This window comes from Gadus morhua, chromosome 10, assembly GCF_902167405.1.
Source record: "Gadus morhua chromosome 10, gadMor3.0, whole genome shotgun sequence".
Taxonomy (NCBI): domain Eukaryota; kingdom Metazoa; phylum Chordata; class Actinopteri; order Gadiformes; family Gadidae; genus Gadus; species Gadus morhua.
In genome coordinates this window covers 7,363,725-7,385,777 of record NC_044057.1, presented here as the reverse complement: position 1 = coordinate 7,385,777, position 22,053 = coordinate 7,363,725, and the positions used below count along the sequence as shown (strand labels likewise).

At 43.1% G+C, this 22,053-nt stretch overlaps 1 protein-coding gene and 1 non-coding gene across 5 annotated transcripts in view; both read left to right on the top strand.

Moving 5' to 3' along the window:
* The window catches only part of mid2 (midline 2), a 104,618-nt gene that overhangs the window by 61,205 nt on the left and 21,360 nt on the right, over window positions 1-22,053 (top strand). For all 4 annotated transcript variants that reach the window (XM_030368321.1, XM_030368322.1, XM_030368324.1 and 1 more), the window contains 4 exons: window positions 5,782-5,889; window positions 14,342-14,490; window positions 14,695-14,822; window positions 16,607-16,750. In XM_030368321.1, the coding sequence (XP_030224181.1) occupies window positions 5,782-5,889; window positions 14,342-14,490; window positions 14,695-14,822; window positions 16,607-16,750 (529 nt within the window). The remainder of the gene's footprint in view (window positions 1-5,781; window positions 5,890-14,341; window positions 14,491-14,694; window positions 14,823-16,606; window positions 16,751-22,053) is intronic.
* LOC115552936 (small nucleolar RNA SNORA13) lies at window positions 6,217-6,346 on the top strand. The gene has a single exon (XR_003978413.1). It is a non-coding gene; the product is annotated as a small nucleolar RNA SNORA13 (small nucleolar RNA).

Sequence of the window (22,053 nt, the reverse complement as noted above, 5' to 3'; positions counted from 1 at the left end):
TGGGCGTAGACTGTGGTGCAAAGCAAGAAGAATCACCGACGGGTTTTAGGGGTGACCCAAATTCTTGTTTGCCTCGAATTCTATTGGCGTCAAAGACATGATCAAAAGCAGGGTGAATCAGCTTCGACATCCCAGGAGACCCCCAAATCCCAAACAAGTCTGTTGCTTTCGTCTGGTGGACTTGAGGGCTACCGCTAATGCCTTGCGGGGCTTTTCCGCATGTAAGATCTTGCCCATAGTGAGGTTCTGTGTCAGCATTGGCTTGACAAGTCATCGCCAGCTCTGTTAATTCAGGTACACTCCTCATACCAGACAATCAGATAGATATTCAATTAGCTTGACCCTCATTCTCTTCTCTTCCTCTCCATCCTGGCCAATATTTGGTTCCACCTTTGCCGTGTGATGTAACCATCTGATAGAAGCACTGAGAAACGTTAACCTATTTAATGAAAATGCTTCTTAATAAACCATGGGTTGTACATGGAAGCCTGGCTCACTTAGTTCACCAAAGAGCCCCTCCCATAGAAGGGGCAACACAGTACTGCTCCAGTGGTTTGAGAGCAACTCGTGTGCACGGTTTTCTTACACTGGTGACCTTGATGCAAAGTAGGACTAATTAACAGTTAAGGTTGTCTTTGTGTTAGCGCACGTGTGATATGTGCGCTAATGGAACATGTGTTTGAATATCATTTGACAACGATAGGCTGCTCATTGCCAAAGATTAGGTTCTTGTACAGTAATGTAGGTTGAGGGTTAGGGTTCAGAAGCACACACCCTGTCTGAGAGAGGACACAGGGTTAGGATCCGCTGCTTGCTCTAACTGCTGCCCTAATCCTACTGTCAGGGACCCTCTGACTCAAGTCTCCCTCCACTGGTTCAATATTTACAGACGCGCTTCTCTACTGCGCTTACAAACCTAGAAAATACTATTTAATGCATCAACTATGTGACCCCTTTTAGAGCAGTAGTCTTCTACCAGCATGATGATATAAGAACTCCACTGAAATATTTATTGCAACTAACTAATTTCCTACTTAATAATCCCCTAACCGTCCACTTCTCCCAAATAATATATCTGCCCTCGTGCTCGCTTTCAGGGTGCGACTCACACCGTGGCATTGGGGGAGCTCAATCTACCAGTCACTTAGCATCACTCGCCCCTCAATCAAATGTGTGTGTTTGAACACCCTTATCAGGAATGGAGGCGGTATGGGGGGCGGTCAGAAGGGCATTGAATGTTTGCACACTCTTTTTGCCGGTTTTCATTGAATAATAGCTTTGCCAAGCTTCCTGTCCATGGCTGATTCCACCGGGACAATATGATTTCAGCCCTTCTCTAATCTTGCCACCAGAAAGGCTTTAATGCCACTGTAACCTTATTGTATGGCCTTCATCAATGGGCAGCACTGTGTTCATATACAGTGTTGCGAGAAGATGATGGAGGGGGATCATTGAAGATTAGAGGTTTGCTCAAATTGAACACATTTTACAAGTTAGGCCGATGTTTATGACCAAATAATTTGTTACAATCTCGATGAAATAGTTTGATACACAGAAATGTAAACAGACAAAACACTCTGTAGTTCATTCATATCATGTCTATTAAATCACCTCACCATGAGAAGTACCTTAGAGATTGTTTGTCTTTTGGCCTCGTTTAAACATTAAGTAGGGCCTAGCTCTATTTATGCATTATTTATTCACCTGCCAGACGGCTGCGCCACCGTGTCAAAACTTCCTGGGCAGTCATTTTAATTATAAAAGTATTATATAATTATAAAACCATAACTAAATCTGACCTGAAATTCAAACATGACTTGTATTTAGAACAATCATCAAGAAACGATTATACAACATGAAGATGATTTTCACAGCAGTAATACTAGAATTTTTCAGACAACCACTACAAGCTCAATGCTACAAAATAATGATGAACATAGCTTGTTCCCGGCTCTAGATGTGTCTCACATTATGACTGATCATCGTCGGGTACCGCCATCGCTAGGAGCTAGCAAAGGCACAACTTTTCTCGGTTTTGGGACCTCAGTGGTGGAACGAGCTCACTATCTTCCAAAAAAGACTCAAGACTCACCTGTTAAGAGTCCACCTTGACACTGCATAGCCACCCTCCCCCTTCTGGCCACCATTGTACACTGTATTGTATTGTGTTGTATTGTATTGTATTGTATTATATTACTTAACTGTGTAGCAACTGCAGTAGCTGCTATCATTGCTGTAACACGGGGAATTGGTTAGCCTAGCGATTGTTGTACTTGCACTTGGTTCTATGAACATCCTTTCTGTACCGACAGCGATATATTGATGCACTTCTTTTGACAAATGTACTTATTGTAAGTCGCTTTGGATAAAAGCGTCTGCTAAATTTCCTAAATGTAAATCATCATGACATACTGGCAAGAACTCAATATATCAGTATATATATCAAAATATAAATATATCAGCCTCCCATTTTTTACATTGTTTACAAATAATTGGATAAATAAGTTACTCCGTACTGAATATGGTTAAGATCATCCAGTTGGTTCATGTAATACATAGCATCACTTACTGAGTTAAAACAACCTTTTGGAAGTTCTACTACCCTCAGCTCAGGAAAGAGTACATTTAGGTTTTGCTACATGTTGGGCATGAATATTTTTAATGTAGACACCCAAGGGTAGGGGGCCAAAAAGAAGAAGATAGGACAACATCTGTGTGCCTCCATGCTTCCTCCCTTGATCACTTATCTAGTAGGACTATTTCTGAGTCCTGTGGAGTCTTGTGTTCTCAGACTGAACAGCGTGTGTTTTGACCGGAGGCCTTAGACCTCCTTTAATACTACATTCTGGATATAAAATATCCAGCTGTGAGCAGTATATTTTTTCTATCTTGAGATAGTGTGTGCGTGTGTGTGTGTGCGTGTCTTTGTGTGTGTGTGTGTGTGTGTGTGTGTGTGTGTGTGTGTGTGTGTGTGTGTGTGTGTGTGTGTGTGTGTGTGTGGGCTGTGTGTGTGTACACATGTCTGACACATGTTGTTATTCAAGTGGCTTAGTGGGTGTGAGAGGACTAATGAGTTTTATGCAGAGTTGAGTGGATAGGGGTCTCAGGGGGTTAAGTAGTTTGACACTCTGCCACATGACATTAATACCACAGCTCTGTTAACGATGTGGACCGGAATAAAACTGACAGGAGATTGGTCTCTTCAATCACTGCCGGCGCTGTGTCTTAACGACGTGTAGTTCTGTCCACCAAATGATTTGCGCATAATCTGAGTCCAAAGCCTTCTGAACTGTTGTGACCTCAGTGTTTCCCCAACAGCATTGGGAACATTTTAAAATAAGGGTTAAAAACGTAACCATTAATTAACATTAGTTATGTCAGTAAACAGCATTAACTAACAATTAACTAACAGTTAACTAATTTGCTACAAATCTTTTATTAATTGCCTCACCCTAACTCCCTAAGCGTTAACCCACTAGGGGGTCATCCTAACCATATTATTTATTAGTGCATAGATTAATACCATTAGTCAACATGAACTAGTTAATTATTACAAGACATTTATCGAACTGTTAATTCTCTGTCAGTATATTGTTGCTTAATGCTTACTGCATTGACTACTGTTAATTCAAGGTTAATAATCTGACCCTTTCTGTAAAGAACGGAAGTTACGACTTGAAAACTGATACAATTTTTGTGCCAATTTTATGAGGAGAAAATAATAATAACGAGCATAATTAGCAAGGCTTTAAAACAAATACTTAAGAAAACTATTTTACAAAAATGTATGTCCAATATTTCTGACAAGATGACAGAACAGCATATTGAGGAAAAGGCCATGAAAAAAATGTTGCTCTAGCTTTGTGCAGCATACTTAAAATCATTGTTCTTTTAAGTAATTTTAAAATTGCCGGGTGTCAAAATGTGGATGATTTGCTGATTGTATATCAAGTGAAATATTATTCTCTTGATAGAACACCTCATTCTTCTTGGAGTATTTTATCTAGCCCAATTATTAGTGCTAACAGTAGCAGCAGCAAGACAAGAAATTATTACTCATCGAGCTAATAAAAAGTGTAAGTGTGATGTAACTAGTCCGGACAAACTCATTCAACTAAGGTTGTAACTGCTCAAATTCATTTTACTCATGCTACTCAAACAGGCAAGCATCATCTGACCTAAAATAACTTTGTTTTTCCTGGAATGAATGTCAAATATCACAGAGTTATGAAACTCCCCCCGCGTTGGCTTTGTTTTTCCGGAGGTTTCTCACCTGTCTTGCAGTTGCTTACGTAGGAGCGAAAAAGCTCTCTGCTCTACTCAATATTTCACAATATTTTCCAGAGACTCTGAGCCTCAGACTCATACCTTGCTGCTCTCTGCCTTCTAATTATTGTTGTTGTTTGCCCTTTCCCTCCACTGACTAAACCCCAAGCTGTTAAGACACTCACTACATAATTGACTCTTCGGGGGTTGCCAGATCTGTGGGGCCGCGGCCCAAAGCCAGGTCAGTGTTTTACCGACATTAACAAAGGTTCTCCCGGAGAGCTGGTGAAAGGTAGGCTGCTGGCTGCTCTGTCTGTGTTTTGGCAGAAGATATTCCGCAGATGGGCCGGCCTGGCATTCCAGATCCGCCCCACACATACAGAGTATATATTAAATACTTGTGTAAGCGTTATGTACGATATATACAATGCCTCAGTCCAAACAAATTTTGAGGAATTAGAAGAGCCAGGCCAGGCTCTTCAGGCCACGTTCATCCCCTATTTTACTGGACATTATCGTCAGAATCAAGCTCCCTAGATCTGGTCAAAAGGGAGGTATTCACTATTGAAAACGTCATGTGTCAATTCAATTTTGAAGCCTCTATTTAACAGGCATGAGCAACTGGTACCATCATTATAATAGAGTAATTGGATTGTGCTGTTCAATATGCTTTGCACCTGACTGGAATCCTTACAAAAAGAAAAAAAAGAGCAATTTATAAGACAATAACAATAACTCTGAAATTACCAAAAATGGCATCTCTCACTTCTCTCTTTGTAATCTTCTCTGTAAGATATGGTTCATTTGGAAGGTAAAATGTAAAATGAAATGGCTGTCTTAAAAATCGTAAAAATCATTATGCCTTATTATAGTAACAGAGAAAAATAGGCATTGATAAGTATGTTGACGATCATAGAAGAATATATCTATTATTACCATGTTTAAAACAAAAAAGAGGGCCCCCAAGTATTGGAGTTGGAAGATCATTGATCCAGTTTAACCTCTGATTCTACACTCTCTGCCGTTTGTGGAATTATTTGAAGGTTTAGGTCAGTCTCTGCCTTTCTTTGGCTCTTTGAGTTCCCCTTATCTGTCTCGGTCTCGGTCTCGGTATCGGTCTCGGTCTCGGTCTCTCTCTCTCTCTCTCTCTCTCTCTCTCTCGCGCTCTCTCTCGCTCTCTCTCTCTCTCTCTCTCTCTCTCTCTCTCTCTCTCTCGCTCTCTCTCGCTCTCTCTCTCTCTCTCTCTCTCCCTCTCCCTCTCCCTCTCCCTCTCCCTCTCTCTCTCTCTCTCTATCTCTCCTTCTGTTGTTTGTGGAAGCATTTTAAAGTTTAGGTCAGTCTCTTCCTTTCATGGCTCTTTTAGTCTCTCTCACTCTCTCTCTCTCGCTCACTCTCGCTCTCTTGCCCTGTGTTAATTCATATGGTGTGTGTGTGTGTGTGTGTGTGTGTGTGTGTGTGTGTGTGTGTGTGTGTGTGTGTGTGTGTGTGTGTGTGTGTGTGTGTGTGTGTGTGCAGGTGAACACTGCGATGCACGAGGCCAAGCTGGTGGAGGAGTGTGATGAGCTGGTGGAGATCATCCGCCAGAGGAAACAGGTCATCGCTGTGAAGATCAAGGAGTCCAAGGTACATGAAGAGTTCTCGCTCGACCGCCGCATGCGACCTGTTCACCTCAGGGTCTTACTGCCGTTTTATGTGGACAAAGAGAGAGACCCATGACTATGTCATTAAGAAGAAATTCTTGTCCAAAGTTTGAAAGTGAAAGCAATTAAGGAGAACTGAGGGATTATATGTTTTTACAGGTAGGATGAGGACTCTAAGCCACGAACCAATAACCTTTTTTTGGCCGTGACTCCAACCCCATAGTCAATATAATCCTGCCCCCACTTGAATATAATATTAGGATAAAGATGTTATTGATGTATATATGAATGCATGTATGCATGAATATCTTGCCTTTGTGTGTTGCCAGTTCATTGCTTTCATAGTGGACTGGGTGTCAACTAAGGCATAAAGAAACTCTTGCTGTTGTCTTTGAAATTATTTGTCAGTTCTCTCTGAAAGATGATTGGCAGGGACATGCCGTTCTGAAAAATCTGACAGAAAACTTTATTATTTTAAATACGTTGAGTTCTTGGAGCTTTTGATGGACTGTATCGTATTTTAGTTGCAGACTTTGCAGCTGAAATGTGCATGCTGGTATTCTGAAAGTCATTTTTCCTGAGCCGTTTCTTCTAATATTGTCCTACATTATTCTGCAACCCCCAAAAAATTGCATGTACTGTATATATGTATGTTTGTTTCTGGGATGGTGATTCACCGAGGCGCATTTGTCCCCAATTTGAATGTTGAGGATATGGGTCCAACGGTTGGCTGTAACACAAATTATCTATATGTAACATGTATTGGACAGAAAAACATTTCAAAAAGTATTTTTACAGTTTCTACTTCCTAAAATACAAACGGTGATCGATCTGTCACCAATTTATAAACTGCGCTGCCAAAAACAATCCACAAATCACTGGTGCTTCCAAGAAACAAGCCCAGAACCTCTGTGTCTGTATTACAAATACATTTCTAAAAACACCATTATAGACATTAGCTTCGAAATATAAACACTCAAGGCCTCCAGTCGACCCGTGAGGCACTGTTCACCACTAGGCATGTGGTTTAACGTATCAAAACAGGGCTGGTTTGCTCAGGTACGCATGGCGCTGCATCTGACGGTAGGAGGTACCGTGTTTCAGGCCTGTACTGCTGTCGTTGCTGTCAAGGCCAACAAAGCCAAACTAACCCATCTGTGTTCATGTGTGGTTGATTCACAGCATTTATCATGCTGTGCCATTACTGTACCACTGCTTTTATAAGGGGCAATTTCCAGTATTTTAAATTTTTAATCACACTCACACCTGGTGGTATAATATGTCACCCTTAGGTTGAATGTTATTTTGTTATTATTTTGTTCCTCTGGATTGCGCTATGTTTGACTCTCACGTAACGAGCGCATCTCTGCCGCTCCGTTACTCGGTAACGGAGATGTTACGTCTACGGATCTTCTCAAGGACCCCCCCACCTCAGCTTGCATCCCACCTCGACATTCTCAAACGACCAAAATACATCCACCGAGGCTCTGGACGGAATTTTCAGTACACTCACACCAGCAACAAAAACATCCGCTCCTTCTGGTCCACTGGGCCCCGCCCCCCTCCTCGCACAGCCCGTACGGTCAGTCCCGTCAATCACAGTGTACTGTCCCCTCTGCTCAAAGCAACCTGCTACACTCCACTCACCTGTCTGAAACTCTGTCTGCTGAACACCAGATCCCTCAGTAATAAGGCCCTTTTGATAAATGACTTTATTGTTGACCAGAGCCTAGACATTCTCTGCCTCACTGAGACCTGGCAACAACCAAATTACTTCTCCCATCTAAATGAGGCTGTCCCACCAGGTTCTTCTTTTATTAGTAAACCCCGGGTTAATGGGAGGGGGGGTGGCCTCGCTCTCCTCCATCGTGATAACATCAAAGTCACTACTGTCACAGTCCCCATTCACTCCTCCTTTGAATGTCTATCTGTAAAACTCTCAGGCCCCAAACCCACTATCATTGTCACCATTTACAGACCACCAAAACCCTCTGCCGTTTTCCTCAATGAATTCTCATCACTACTTACATCTGTATGTGCAATGTCCCCCACTGTTATCCTCCTTGGTGATTTCAACATCCACATTGACAACCCATCCTGTACTTTTGCTAATGACTTCACATCACTTCTGGACTGTCTTGGCATCACACAACATGTCAACCTCCCAACCCATAACAAAGGTCACATTCTGGATTTAATCTGCTGCACTGACATCACTCCCACTAACCTTGATGTCATTGATTTCCCCATCTCCGACCACAAAGCTGTACTTTTTGACATTCATACCCAACTACACAAAACCAAGGAACAACGGACCATCTCCTTCAGAAACATCAAACTTATCAACACCACAGACCTCTCCACCCTGATCAGCTCCTACCCCAACCCTCCCCCAGCTTCCTCCCTGACTGACCTGGTGACTCACTACAATAACTGCCTCTCCTCCTCCCCCACCACCCTGGCCCCCCTGAAAACCCCCTCAGTCTCATTCACCCACACTTCTCCCTGGTTCACTCCTCATCTGCGCCAGCTCAAAGCCACTGGTCGTCGACTGGAGCGACTCTACAATAAGACTCAACTCACTGTACACCACCAAATGTATTCGGACCACCTCCATCACTACAAGAATGCCCTCACCACTGCCAAAACCTCATACTACTCCAACCTCATCAACACTGGTACAGGCAACAGCAGAGTCCTCTTCTCAACAGTCAGCCACTTACTTCAACCTCCTAAATCCCTCCCTCCAGACATTTCCACCACCCAATGCACTGCGTTCCTGGACTTCTTCAGCTCTAAAATCAACACCATTCACCAACAACTGGCCTCATCTCACACCCCCTCTGATGACCCACCCTGGATGATCACCTCTGGCCAACCTCTCATCAGCTCCCTCTCTGACTTCACCCCAGTAACAGAACAGACCGTTTCAGAAATCATCCGCAAAGCCAAAACCACCACCTGTCAGCTCGATCCTCTTCCCACCTCCCTTGTCAAAGCATGTCTTCCGTCCATCTCCCCCATGATCACCAACATAATTAACTCCTCCCTCACTACTGGTACTGTACCCCCCACTCTCAAGCTGGCTGCCATCACTCCCATCCTGAAAAAACCTGGTGCTGACCCAACTGACCTTAACCATTACCGGCCCATCTCCAATCTCCCTTTCATCTCCAAAACACTTGAAAGGGTGGTTGCCGCACAACTACAGTCCCACCTTGACACAAACAATCTCCACGAACCGTTCCAATCTGGCTTCCGTCCAAAACACAGCACTGAAACAGCCCTAGTCAAAATCACCAACGACCTCCTCCTTGCAGCCGACTCTGGATTACTCACCATTCTCATCCTCCTCGATCTCAGCGCAGCATTCGACACCATCTCCCACACTCTGCTCCTGGACCGCCTGGCTGGCATTGGGATCACTGGTGCTGCACTCTCCTGGTTTACATCCTACCTCACCGGCCTTCAACAATTTGTTCAACTAAGCAACCACAAATCTGGGTGTTCAGGTGTCTCACTGGGTGTCCCCCAGGGGTCAGTCTTGGGTCCACTCCTGTTCACCACTTACCTCCTCCCGCTGGGCACACTCCTCCGTCACCATGGGGTCCATTTTCACTGCTACGCTGATGACACACAGGTCTACATCTCCACCAAACCCACCGCTGCCATCCCCCCCACCTCCCTCATCACGTGCCTGGAAGAGATCCGGAGCTGGTTGAGCAGGAACTTCCTGAAACTCAATGGAAACAAGACCGAGGCCCTGCTCATCGGATCCAAATCCACCCTCACTAAATCACAACACACCCCAGCTCCACTCATAATCATCGATGGATTCCCAGTACCCTTCTCCTCCAAAGTCAAGAGCCTCGGCGTCATCCTGGACAACACTCTCTCATTCGCACCCCATATTCACAACATCACCCGGACTGCATTCTTCCACCTCCGCAACATCGCCAGACTCCGCCCATTACTGACCCAATCCAGCACTGAAATCCTAGTTCACTCATTTGTCACATCACGCATAGACTACTGCAACGCCCTCCTCACCGGACTCCCCACCAAACTCATCAACAGACTGCAGATCATTCAGAACTCAGCCGCCCGGATCATCACCCGCACCAAATCATCTGACCACATCACCCCTGTCCTCATCCAACTTCACTGGCTCCCAGTACACTACCGCATCCAATACAAAACCCTACTCCTCACCTACAAAGCTCTCCACAACCTAGCCCCCAGTTACCTCTGCGACCTCCTCCAAGAATACACTCCCTCCCGCTCCCTCCGCTCAACCTCTGCTGGACTACTATGTATCCCCACATCACAACTCACTACAATGGGTGCCCGGTCATTCAGCTGTTCAACACCCAGGCTCTGGAAATCCCTCCCCCCAGACATAAAACAGTCAGACACCATTACAACCTTCAAGTCACAACTCAAAACTCACCTGTTCAAACTTGCACACAACGTCTAACTGATCACTGTTCTGATTGTTTGTTTGTTTTGTTTTGTCTTGTTTTTGTTTTATTTATTTTTTTATTTATTATGTTTATTTATTTATTTATTTATTTTTCCACAATGTATTTTATTTATGATGACTATATGCTCTGTAAGGTGACCTTGGGTGTCTTGAAAGGCGCCTCTAAATTAAATGTATTATTATTATTATTATTAAAGGCCAATGTTTACTAGCACTGCTGTATGGTGATATAGGTTGCTTTTGATGACATCAAAGTGTGCAGTTGTATTGAAGCAGTTATGTTTCAGATTCCAACTTTCTCCAAAAGAGTGATAGCCTACTTTTCGTTATAGAACAGGGAAACTACCTCAAAAACTAGCGTATCCAATACATGAACGTATTAAAGAATACACACCCACTTATAATAATTCCCCTCATCCACAAACTGCCAATCGGTTCACTATTTTACCCTTGGATAAAAATTGACCTTGAATCCTCTAAATACATTGGATATTTTGGGTGTCTGGGGGTCTGGATGTGTGGAGCTCTGTCTGGCCTGCGGTTGATTTTGATGTCTGCTCCTGAGATGGGGTTAAGCCTCTAGGACCCTTAAATATATCGCCAGGTTGTGTGTGTGTTGGTGTTTGGAGCTCTGTCTGGCCAGCGGTTCACGTTGATGTCCGAGTCCGAGTGAGTAAATGTGAAAATGTGTAAGAACATTTTAGACAATCCAGGATTGGAGTAACGTTTTTGTTATAAATAGAGTGAGTAGGAATGTGGGTTGGTTAGTTGGTTAGCCTAGTTAGTGAGTTTGTTTGTGTGTGTCTTTCTAAGAGGCATCCCATCCAATCCAGGCTTCTAGGTCACAGCATCTGCTAGACAAACGGAAGAGTTGCACAATGGATGAGGGAAGAAAAGATTCAAGCTGAGTTGGTCCATGTGCTCTCAGCGTAGAGTGTCTATCTAGGCTGCCTGTGAAGACGAGGAGCACGTTTACACGCCACTGACTAAGCCGAGTGAAGAGAAATAAAATACCAACAATTATTCTGAACATCAGAAAGAACACAAAACTTCAGACAAACACTTCAGACTGCTTCTTTATGTCTGTGTGCGTGTGCGTGTGTGTGTGTGTGTGTGTGTGTGGGTGTGTGTGTGTGGGTGTGGGTGTGGGTGTGCATGTGTTTGTGTGGGTGTGTGGGTGTGTATGTGTGGGGGTGTGCATGTGTTTGTGTGGGGGTGTGTGTGTTTATGTGTGTGTGTGTGTGTGTGTGTGTGTGTGTGTGTGTGTGTGTGTGTGTGTGTGTGTGTGTGTGTGTGTGTGTGTGTGTGTGTGTGTGTGTGTGTGTGTGTGTGTGTGTGTGTGTGTATGTTTGTGTCTGTCTGTGTATGCGATGCTCCCCAAATCCTGCAAGCCCTGGAAGTGAAGTTTGGGAGCTTGGCCGAGATCCCCCTAAGGCCGCAGAGAGACAGATCGGAGACTTAAAACATACTCAGAAGTGGGGAGACGGAGCTCAGAGCTGACAGGAGCCAGTGTGTCTGACTGATCGGGTTGGGTGCTGGTGCACGTATTTTCCACTGTGACTTTTGAGAGAAAGAGATCAGCGTGTGTTTTGATGAAAGCATGAGTGGTGAAGGAAGAGAGGAGAGGAGGGGAGGCACAGTAGGAAGGAAAGGGGAGGAAAGGGAGGGTGGGGAGTGACGGAGGAGAGAGATCGAGGGACAGAGGAGGAGAAGAGACTAGAGATGATAATGTTTTAATGGTGGCTGAATACTAAGTGGAGAGGAAAGTCTTCATGTCCCAGCACACGCACATAAATATGACACTAAACAGTGTGATACATGACTTTTGGATGGTTTGTTTCTCATAGATTGAGTTGTAATACACGTTTGCATGTTTTGAATGATGCAATTAATCAGGCGTTAGGTAAATGATATCTGGAGCATATGCCCCATCTCATCCACTTAAGCAGAGTACATTAAACACCCTCCCTCACTTCAATCTCACACGTGCTCTGTCTTTCTCTTGCTCTCTATAGGTACGATTCTATTCAAAGTTATATGCACATTTTCAATTTGAGTAATAAAAAAGTCAATATCGCAGAATGTTTAGGAAGGTGGAAAGTTTGTGTATCGATTAAAGGTTAATTAATAAATGCAATGGGAACTGATTCAGCCAATTAATGTGAATAAATTACAACAGAAATTACCTGACTGAGAGCTTTCGCTTGAATAAACTGAGGTTGGTTACCGGGACTGCTCCGAGTGCACATATCTGTAATATAAGTCGTACAACTCTCCTTCCCTCTGTCCAGTGTTCTCTCCGTCTCCAGGCTTTTATCGAGGTTCGAGGCCCGCTTATTCCACTGCCGTATAATTGTGACTGGCGGAGAATTATCACCACCATCTTCTTATCTTGATGAAACAACTACTAATATCCCCTTTTATTTACCTCCTAGTAGTGAAGGCAAATGCACATAAATTGTCATTCCTTTTGAAGAAGTTCAGAAAATGTGGTTAAAATGTGCAATACATTATGATGGGATATCCTGCCTTATTCTGTCTCTCTATCTGTCTATCAGTCTGTTACCCCTAAGCACTCTGTCTTGTGTAGTGAAAGCAGATTATGATAATGAACAGCTGTAGGGTCCAGAACATTAGGAAGGGCGTGGTATCGGAGCAGTATCCAGTATCCACCGAGGCTTTCTGTACCCACCCCTGTGTTTGAAGCCATCCTCTGCTTTCCATATACTGTATCTGTGTCTGTCGTCTGATTTACATAATTCCCCTTAAAAAGACTCTGATGTATGAAAGAAATCGATGGAAAAACATGCAGAGGCCATTTAAATGTTGATCTGTCCATTTTCTGTTTTAACCCAGAAACCCCTAATAACCCTAACCCTAACCCTAACCCTAATACAATAACTCTCATAGGTTTGGTTTATGCCCTTAAGATACTTTAGGAAAGGTATGGTTCTGATTTTGCCCTTAAACACTTTCTTTACAGAGTTAACTATGCATTAAGCTAATACAATTAGCTTAATAGTAATTACGCTGCATCAATAGGAAATAGTATTTAAGCATCCCCTGTGCGAAAGTAAGACCGCGTGTGAATGTTTTGATTCTCCGAGGCCCTGACGGTCTGAACTGAACTGAACTCTTTGTTAAAGAATGTTTCAGAAACATCTGACAAAGTATGTCCGTGTGGCAGTGAAGTCTGAGTGCGTTGGTAACAGTTTTGGAAGGTAATGTAAACTGGAAATGGACTGCACTTTAATATTGTGTCTTTGAACAACGCAGGCCGGTCAACGCACACACGCAAAACGGTGTGCACAAATATGGCTGAGTACTATCTGTCCACATCTAAGTAAATTTGAGTAGGAGCCTCAAGTATTTTTTCTTCTGCAGACCATTACATTTGTTCGAAATGTGATTTTCTTTCCTATTCCCGACAGACCAAATTGATTTAGAGAGGAAGAAACCCCATTGTTGATTTAGCTGAAGGCAGACATGTTTTATTATGCAGACAGTGAAAAAGTTATATAGTGCAGTTTCAAAAAAGTGTTTTCAAAAGGGAAAATTCCAGGACACCCTAGCTACACTCAAAACTCTGAAAGCTACATTTACTGATCATGTACATCAAAGTGTCCATTGAACATTTTTGTCAGTAGAGAACCATCTACACGTTATGTAGTATTATGAAAGTGCTCCACTAGTCCAAAGCCACATTCGGTTAACAGTCTCTACTCTGTTCTCTCTAAAAGGAAATAAATTACCATTTAGGAGTCACTATTTAATAATTGAAGGAGAAACGTATGATTCTTTCTCAACGACATCTGTCACGTAGTCTAACGTGGCCGTGTGGAGGTTTGATTCCAGGTTCTGGGTTCAAACCCCAAACGTCCACAGTCGACCGCACTCTGCCTTGAGTCGGGCCATCCTACCCTACTCAACGCCTTGTTGTCTGTCTGTCCAGGTGATGAAGCTCCGTAAGCTGGCCCAGCAGATCGCCAACTGCCGTCAGTGTCTGGAGCGCTCCAGCGCACTCATCACCCAGGCGGAGCACAGCCTCAAGGAGAACGACCACACCCGCTTCCTCCAGAACGCCCGCAACGTGGCCGAGAGGTGGGTTGGTGTGTGTGTGTGTGTGTGCGTGCGTGCGTGCGTGCGTGTAAATCTCTCACAATTCCCGCTCCTCACACACACACACACACACACACACATCCTGTCCCAATGACCTCTGGAACCGAGAGAGTACATCTGTGTCGTGGGGCTCATGTTGCTGCTAACTCTTTCTCCCTCTCCTTCCTCCCGTGTGACCTTCTCCAGGGTTGCCATGGCGACCGCCTCCTCCCAGGTTTTGATACCCGACGTCAATCTGAACGAGGCCTTCGATAACTTCGCCCTGGACTTCACCCGGGAGAAGAAGATCCTGGAGGGACTGGACTATCTGACAGGTAGCCTCATCGGAGATAGCCACCAGCTAGTGTCTAAGAGGAGTACATTTCTTAGTCAGCTAAGAAAGATCACTGTTAGCCTCAACAGAGCAAGCTACCAGCGGTTGTCTTAATGGAATACAGCTCTTAGTCAGTCTCATATAGCCTATAGATTGCTGTTAGCTTCAACAGAACTAGCTACCAGCGGTTGTCTTAGAGGAGAACAGCTCTGAGTCAGTCTCATATAGCATATAGATTACTGTTAGCGTCATGACAGCTAGCAAATAAATACTGCCTTAGAGAAGTGAAGCTCTCAGTTGGCTGTAGATAGATAACTGTGAGCTTAATACAAGAGTGCTATTGCATTAGAGGTGGATAGTTCTTAGTTTGCTATTGGTCGGTATCTTAAGTCTGCGCTATGAATCGTTGTTTTAAATAAGGTGTCCCAGGTCACCCCAGTGTTTTCAGAATAACATCCGTGTGAAAACGTCTGCACTGTTTGAACCCAACTAGCTGGAACTAGTTTGTCACTGTTAGCCTCATCATAGCCAGACACTCATCGGTGGCTAGGGAGCGTGTCTATGTTCCCCGGGTCCTATGTTCCCCGGGTCCTATGTTCCCCTCTTTGTATGAGACTGGGGAACATAGGACCCTTTTTTAAAAAAAGGGTCCTATGTTCCCCGCTTTTCCCAAAAAGGGTCCTATGTTCCGCACTATGTATGTGACCGGGGAACATAGGACCCTTTTTAAAAAAAAGGGTTCTATGTTCCCCGGTCTGTTACTTTTTCCACCATTACTGCCAAATTCCGGCCGAGATAACTACCATTGCATGTCTTTACCTTTTGTGGAAGAGGGAGAGACGTCGGAGAACCTGACGCAGTCAATACATACGCCGTTAAACAAACCCCGAGAAGCCCAATCCCTACGAGAGCTCCCCGCGCTACGGCCATCCGGAGGCGCACAGAGCTTTTGGCCGTGATATTATTATACAATTATATTATATTATATACTATTATATAAAGAGTATATAACGCAAACGGCAACAATCACTTTCTCCTCAATGCTGCAGTTCACCTCGGACTGCACTGCACTGAGTTGGCTGGTTGAACGCTGATTGGCTGTTACGTTACACATGTCACTCAGTGGCCACGCTGTTGAACGCCGATTGGCTGTCATCACGCGAATGTCGCGTCAAAGTTTAAATATTTTTAAAGATTAATAGATTGCGGGGAACATAGGACCCTTTTCCCAGAAAGGGTCCTATGTTCCCCGCTTTTCCCAAAAAGGGTCCTATGCTCCCCGGTAGGTATGGCTACAGGGGAACATAGGACCCTTTTTGGGAAAAACAGGGAACATAGGACCTTTTATTAAAAAAGGGGAACATAGGGATGACCCCGGTGGCTAGCTAGCTCATAAAGTACAGCTTCTAGTTAGCTCACCGACTATCCTTGTTATCCTCTAGTGTCATATCTCATTAGTAATGAAGTGATGTCTGTTCACTTCAATTTACTCCCTCTAATTTCTTTAATAATCAGTGCAGGAGGGCTCCCTTCTGTTTTGCATAGCCTACTTTATGTAACTCAAAACCCCTCACACCTCATTCCAGCATTCATGAAAGGATGGATAAAAATAGGGCCCATGTTGGAACATTGTCTTAAGAACCAGAACAAAAAACGAATAATTACGGAAATTATTAATGAACCGAATTGTGTGCTGTGTGAGCGCACACACACGCTCACACACATTTCTAAGATGTTGATGTTAATGAATTAGAATAAATAAAATCCCTCTCAATGATCTACCAGCTCCCAACCCGCCGTCCATCAGAGATGAACTGTGCACGGCGTCCCACGACACCATCACGGTGCACTGGACGTCGGAGGACGAGTTCAGCGTCACCTCCTACGAGCTGCAGTACACAATCTACACCGGCCAGACCAACTTCATCAGTGAGTCCACACGCACACCCGTAAACACATGCCAAACCCTGAAATGTTACGGCTCTGCACTGCACCATCTACACCAACCAGACCCACTTCATCAGTGAGTCCACACTCACACAACCGTAAACACATGCCAAACCCTGAAATGTTACGGCTCTGCACTGCACCATCTACACCGACCAGACCAACTTCATCATTGAGTCCACACTCACACAACCGTAAACACATGCCAAACCCTGAAATGTTACAGCTCTGCACTGCACCATCTACACCGACCAGACCAACTTCATCAGTGAGTCCACACTCACACAACCGTAAACACACACGAAAACCCTGGTATGGTGCGACTCTGCACTTTTTATCTGAGGCTAATAGGTAAAATGGTCTACAGCTGATATGTCCACTCAGAACCAAGCTCTGACCTCCCCTCAGTTTCAGGGATTTATCACCATTTTAAATGAGTGGAAAAAGATTGTGATCTATATCAAGCAACCTGGTCTCACAGGAATCCGTGAAATGACCACGGACGCTTAACTCAAAATCTGTGGAATCCTCACGGGAAACACGCACATTTCCGTGATATGGCCACGGATTTTGCTCCAATGCAAGTTGATGACACTCATATTCTGTGGCACGCAAACAGATCCCCGTCTCAACGACCGAGTCGACCACTGGCACTTAACTCAAAATCCGTGGTGGCCTCACTGAATCACTTAAATTGTCCGTGATATGCCCACAGAATTTGCTCCAATGCAAGTTAATGACACTCATATTCCGTGGCACACACACAGATCCCTGTTTCAACGACCGAGTCAACCTGGTCTCACAGGGATCTGTGAAATGACCATATATATATATGATATAGATATAGATATATACTATATATGAATGAAATTCATATTGACGGTATGGCACTATATCCCTATTCTCACCAATGCACCCATTTTCGTTGCTTCGAGGAGGTCTGTTGGTCTCCGTCTATAATAAATAAATATGTATGTGTATTTATATATAGGCCTATATATTTATTTATTTATTTATTTTGTTGCTTCGAGGAGGTCTGGTGTTCTCCGTCTATAATAAATAAATGTATATATATATATATATATATATATATATATATATATATATATATATATGTATATCATGCATACATACATACATACATATTTATTTATTTATTTATTTATTTATTATATACAGAGACCACTAGACCTCCTCGGTCTATTCTGGTCTATTCAATTGAAGATGGGTGGGCGAGAATAGGGATATAGTGCCATACCGTCAATATGAATTTCATTCATAGAATTTCCGAGAGGATGGTCAATGGTCAGATACAGATCTCGTTATAACAATAATTTATATCGATGTAACGAGAAAGGATGTAATGATAACGGCAAGAAATTAAAGGCTACATGGTTATAATAATTAAATATAATTAACTTATAAAGTGTATAACGAGACAACGAGACGATCCAGTTGTGGGCCAGCAGAGGCTGCATTTTAACCAAATTCATGGTTGCTATGATGGTTGCAATCGACCGCCCCCCATATCTTTCAATTTTCCACAGTGTAGACATCTAATTAATAAGTTACTTTTGTAATCAATGTGACTCATTAATTTAATAACTCTCTGGTGGCTAGTTATGTCACTCTGAGAGATGCACACGGACATATTTGGTAGAGACACAGCTTATAAGCTATTTGTGAAAGCAAATCATCAAGCTCATGGATTTAACGATTTAATTAGTTAAATCGTTAATTTAATTCATTAAGATATCATGTGTGAGAGGTCATTCCTCCCCCTGAGTGTGTATTGACTATTTCTTGTGATTGAAATGCTCAATAAAAGCTTCCTGGCTGAAAGACAGTTTTTGAGATAGGATGGTCCTACCGCCCTGAAACTTGACTACCTTATTCTAGGGCCTAACTGAGACCCCCACACCGAAACTGGGCCCTCTCTGACCCCGAGGGCAGGGAGGGGGGGGGCTGAGGTTTTGGGTTAGGGTTAGGGTTAGGGTTAGGGCTGGTTTTTTTCCAGAGACCCACAATTTCCAGAGTAATCCCAAAATACACCCTGGTAGAAGATCTAATCAACTAATTTAGATTAAATTCTAGCAACGGCTTGTTGCCAATGCGTTTCAATGGAGCATTTGATGATGCTGTGTGAGCCTTTCCTGTTGGGCTGGAGCCCCCCAGTTGATTATTGTATGCATCCTTTTAGATCCTCTTTGATATAAAAGAGATCCCAGGTCTATAGCTTACTTGTTAATGTCCTCGCCTCTGTCACCTATTGCATCACTTCCTTTAGGCTTCGGCCTCCTAATTGATCATTGTAGTATATTTGAATGCCCTCTTTCATATATATGACACCACCCACACCGGGACATGGCAACAATTCACCATATCCATATGGGGGGGGGGATGCTTGTGTACAGTAGGGGTACACTAGACATAAATAGGAAGCACACTCAGTGGGAGGAATGACCTCTCACACATGATAACTTAATTAATTGTTTCAAATAACCCTGCCTCGTTAAATCAATGAGCTTGGTGTGGAAGGAGGCGGTCGATGGCAACCACCATAGGATTGTTGGTTTGACGAATCCTGCGCAGTCCGCCCCCCATTCTGAACTAGAAAATAATCTCCAGATTGAAATGCATGGTTTAATATAGAATTAATTCAATATTAAAATACATATTATATGTACAATTATTTAGTTATAATGTTATAAGTAGACCATGTAGCTATTATTGTTATAACAAGATCTGTATCTGACCATTGACATTCCACTTCCACCAATCCAATCAACGAAGAGGGTTTTAACACCAACTAACACAGTGTAATTTTTTCTATGGGGAATGTGGTTCAGGTATAACCAGACAATATTTAAATATTTATAATATAAAAAACTTGCTTATTCGTAGGCCTACAGCATATCACACATTTGACGTGTGTATAGAGCTAGACTATGATATGTATAAGGTTATAGGCCGAATTCGGTTAAAATGCAGCTTCTGCTGGCTCACAACTAGATCGTCCTGTTGTCTCGTTATACGCTTTGTATGTTAATTATATTAAAAATAATTATAACCATGTGACGGTATGGCACTATATCCCTATTCTCGCCAGCATATCTTGAATTGAATAGACCATGTTCGTTGCTTCGAGGAGGTCTGGTGGTCGCCGTATAAAATAACTTAATAAATAAACGAATAAATAAATATGTATGTATGTATATTAGAGCTGTCAGTTAAACGCGTTATTAACGGCGTTAACGCAAACCAAATTTAACGGCGTTAAAATTTTTATCGCGCGATTAACGCAATGATTTTATAAAAAAAAAAAAATAAACTTTTTTTTTTTTTTTTTCTTTGGCTCAAAACAAAGAAGCAGTAGCCTGACTGCTATGTTCAAATTACATTTGTTCAAAGCAGTCGTTTAATTGCACTATAGGCTCTTTTTTTGTATCGTCCTGTTTTGATCAGTGTATATGCCAATGTTGTTATCAATAAAAAATAATTCGCACAAGGCAAGCCGATGCACTTCACCATGTTGATAAGATAATTAAAATGAGAAGAATTATGGGACAAAAAATCAAGGGATATTTAGCATAGAAAAATAATTTGCGATTAATCGCGATTAATTAGAGTTAACTATGACATTAATGCGATTAATCACGATTAAATATTTTAATCGCTTGACAGCTCTAATATATATATATTATATATATATATATATATACTATTTATTTATTTATTATATATACAGAGACCACCAGACCTACTCGAAGCAACGAAAATGGTCTATTAAATTCAAGATGGGTGCATGGGCTAGAATAGGGATATGGGGCCATACGGTCAATATAAATTTCATTCATATATATATATATATAATGTATACATATATCGTTGAGACGGGGATCTGCATGGAATATGAGTGTCATTAACTTGCATTGGAGCAAAATCTGTGGCCATATCACGGAAATTGGCTTGTTTCCTTGAGGATTCCACAGATTTTGAGTTAAGCATCCGTGGTCATTTCACAGGTCGATTCCTGTGAGACCAGGTTGATATCAAGAGCAATCAACCAACCCAAAAACAAATATATTACCGTTAGTGTGAAAGTAATCAAATGTGTAATTTGGTACGAAATGCTCTATTAAATATGGTGTTATAGTCAGAAGGAGCTTGTTAGATTTCAGCTTATTTCTAAACTGTTCGGACAGACTCTGCGTTGTGTATTTTCAGTCGTAGTAGTAATTCTTGAAGTCGAAATCAAAGCAGCTTGACAGGTTGGATTAGAGGGTTGAATAGATGGTTTATTCCAGGATGTACAGCGAGATACAGACTTAGGTTGAATAATCTATAGTGGACCTGGTGGTATGAGAGGCCCTGGCCTGTTCCTAGACTAGAAATGTGAAGGATGAGAGAGACACTAAAATACACCAACATTCTACAAGCTCAAACCCAGATACAGAAAGAATGAGGACTCTAGAAGCCGATATTGACTGAAACACCTCCTCAAATCATTTGAAACTATGCCCACTGGACTCAAACAGGGTTCTCTATGCTAATCCAAATGGCACTGGAAGAAATACACGCATCGGTTAGCGGTGAAGTGCAGAGAGCACAGAGTGATGAATAGAGACGGGCACAGGTGGAGCAGACGGAGAGGTGGATGGTGAAGGATGGATGGAGAGAGAGGATGAGAAGGAGAGCTGAGAGCAGGAGAGTGGATAATGGTTACCAGTGCAGGTCGGGAGAACCAGAAGTGCTACTTGCTAATGGCTGAATATGCTGACAGTCGCACACACACGCGCACACACTCGGGTGCACACACTCACGCGCACACACTCAGGTGCACACACTCACGTGCACACAACAGGATAGACGTCTTCTCATCTGGCCTCACCACTCATCTTCCCTCCTTCCTCTCTTCCTCCTCTTTTTGTCGTCCCCCTCTTCTTTCTCCTCTTTCATCCCTTCACATCCTTCTCATTCTCCTCCTCCTCTTTCTCCCAACGTGACGGTGCATTATCTCAGTGGTGCACTGGGGGGCCCAGTGAGTGGCCCGGTGAGGGGTCCGGGCCGTTTGAAGCTGGAGCGTGCACGCTTCAGCTAGACTGGAGTGATCAAGTAATTCAGTGACTGACACAGCCTGCTCTGGGGACAAGAGCTAAACCCTCTCTCTCTCTCTCTCTCTCTCTCTCTCTCTCTCTCTCTCCTAATCTATGTCAAGGCTCTACCAGGCATAGAGGCAAATGGAGTCAATAAAAAGCAACAACACTTTTTTCCCTCCAGTAAAC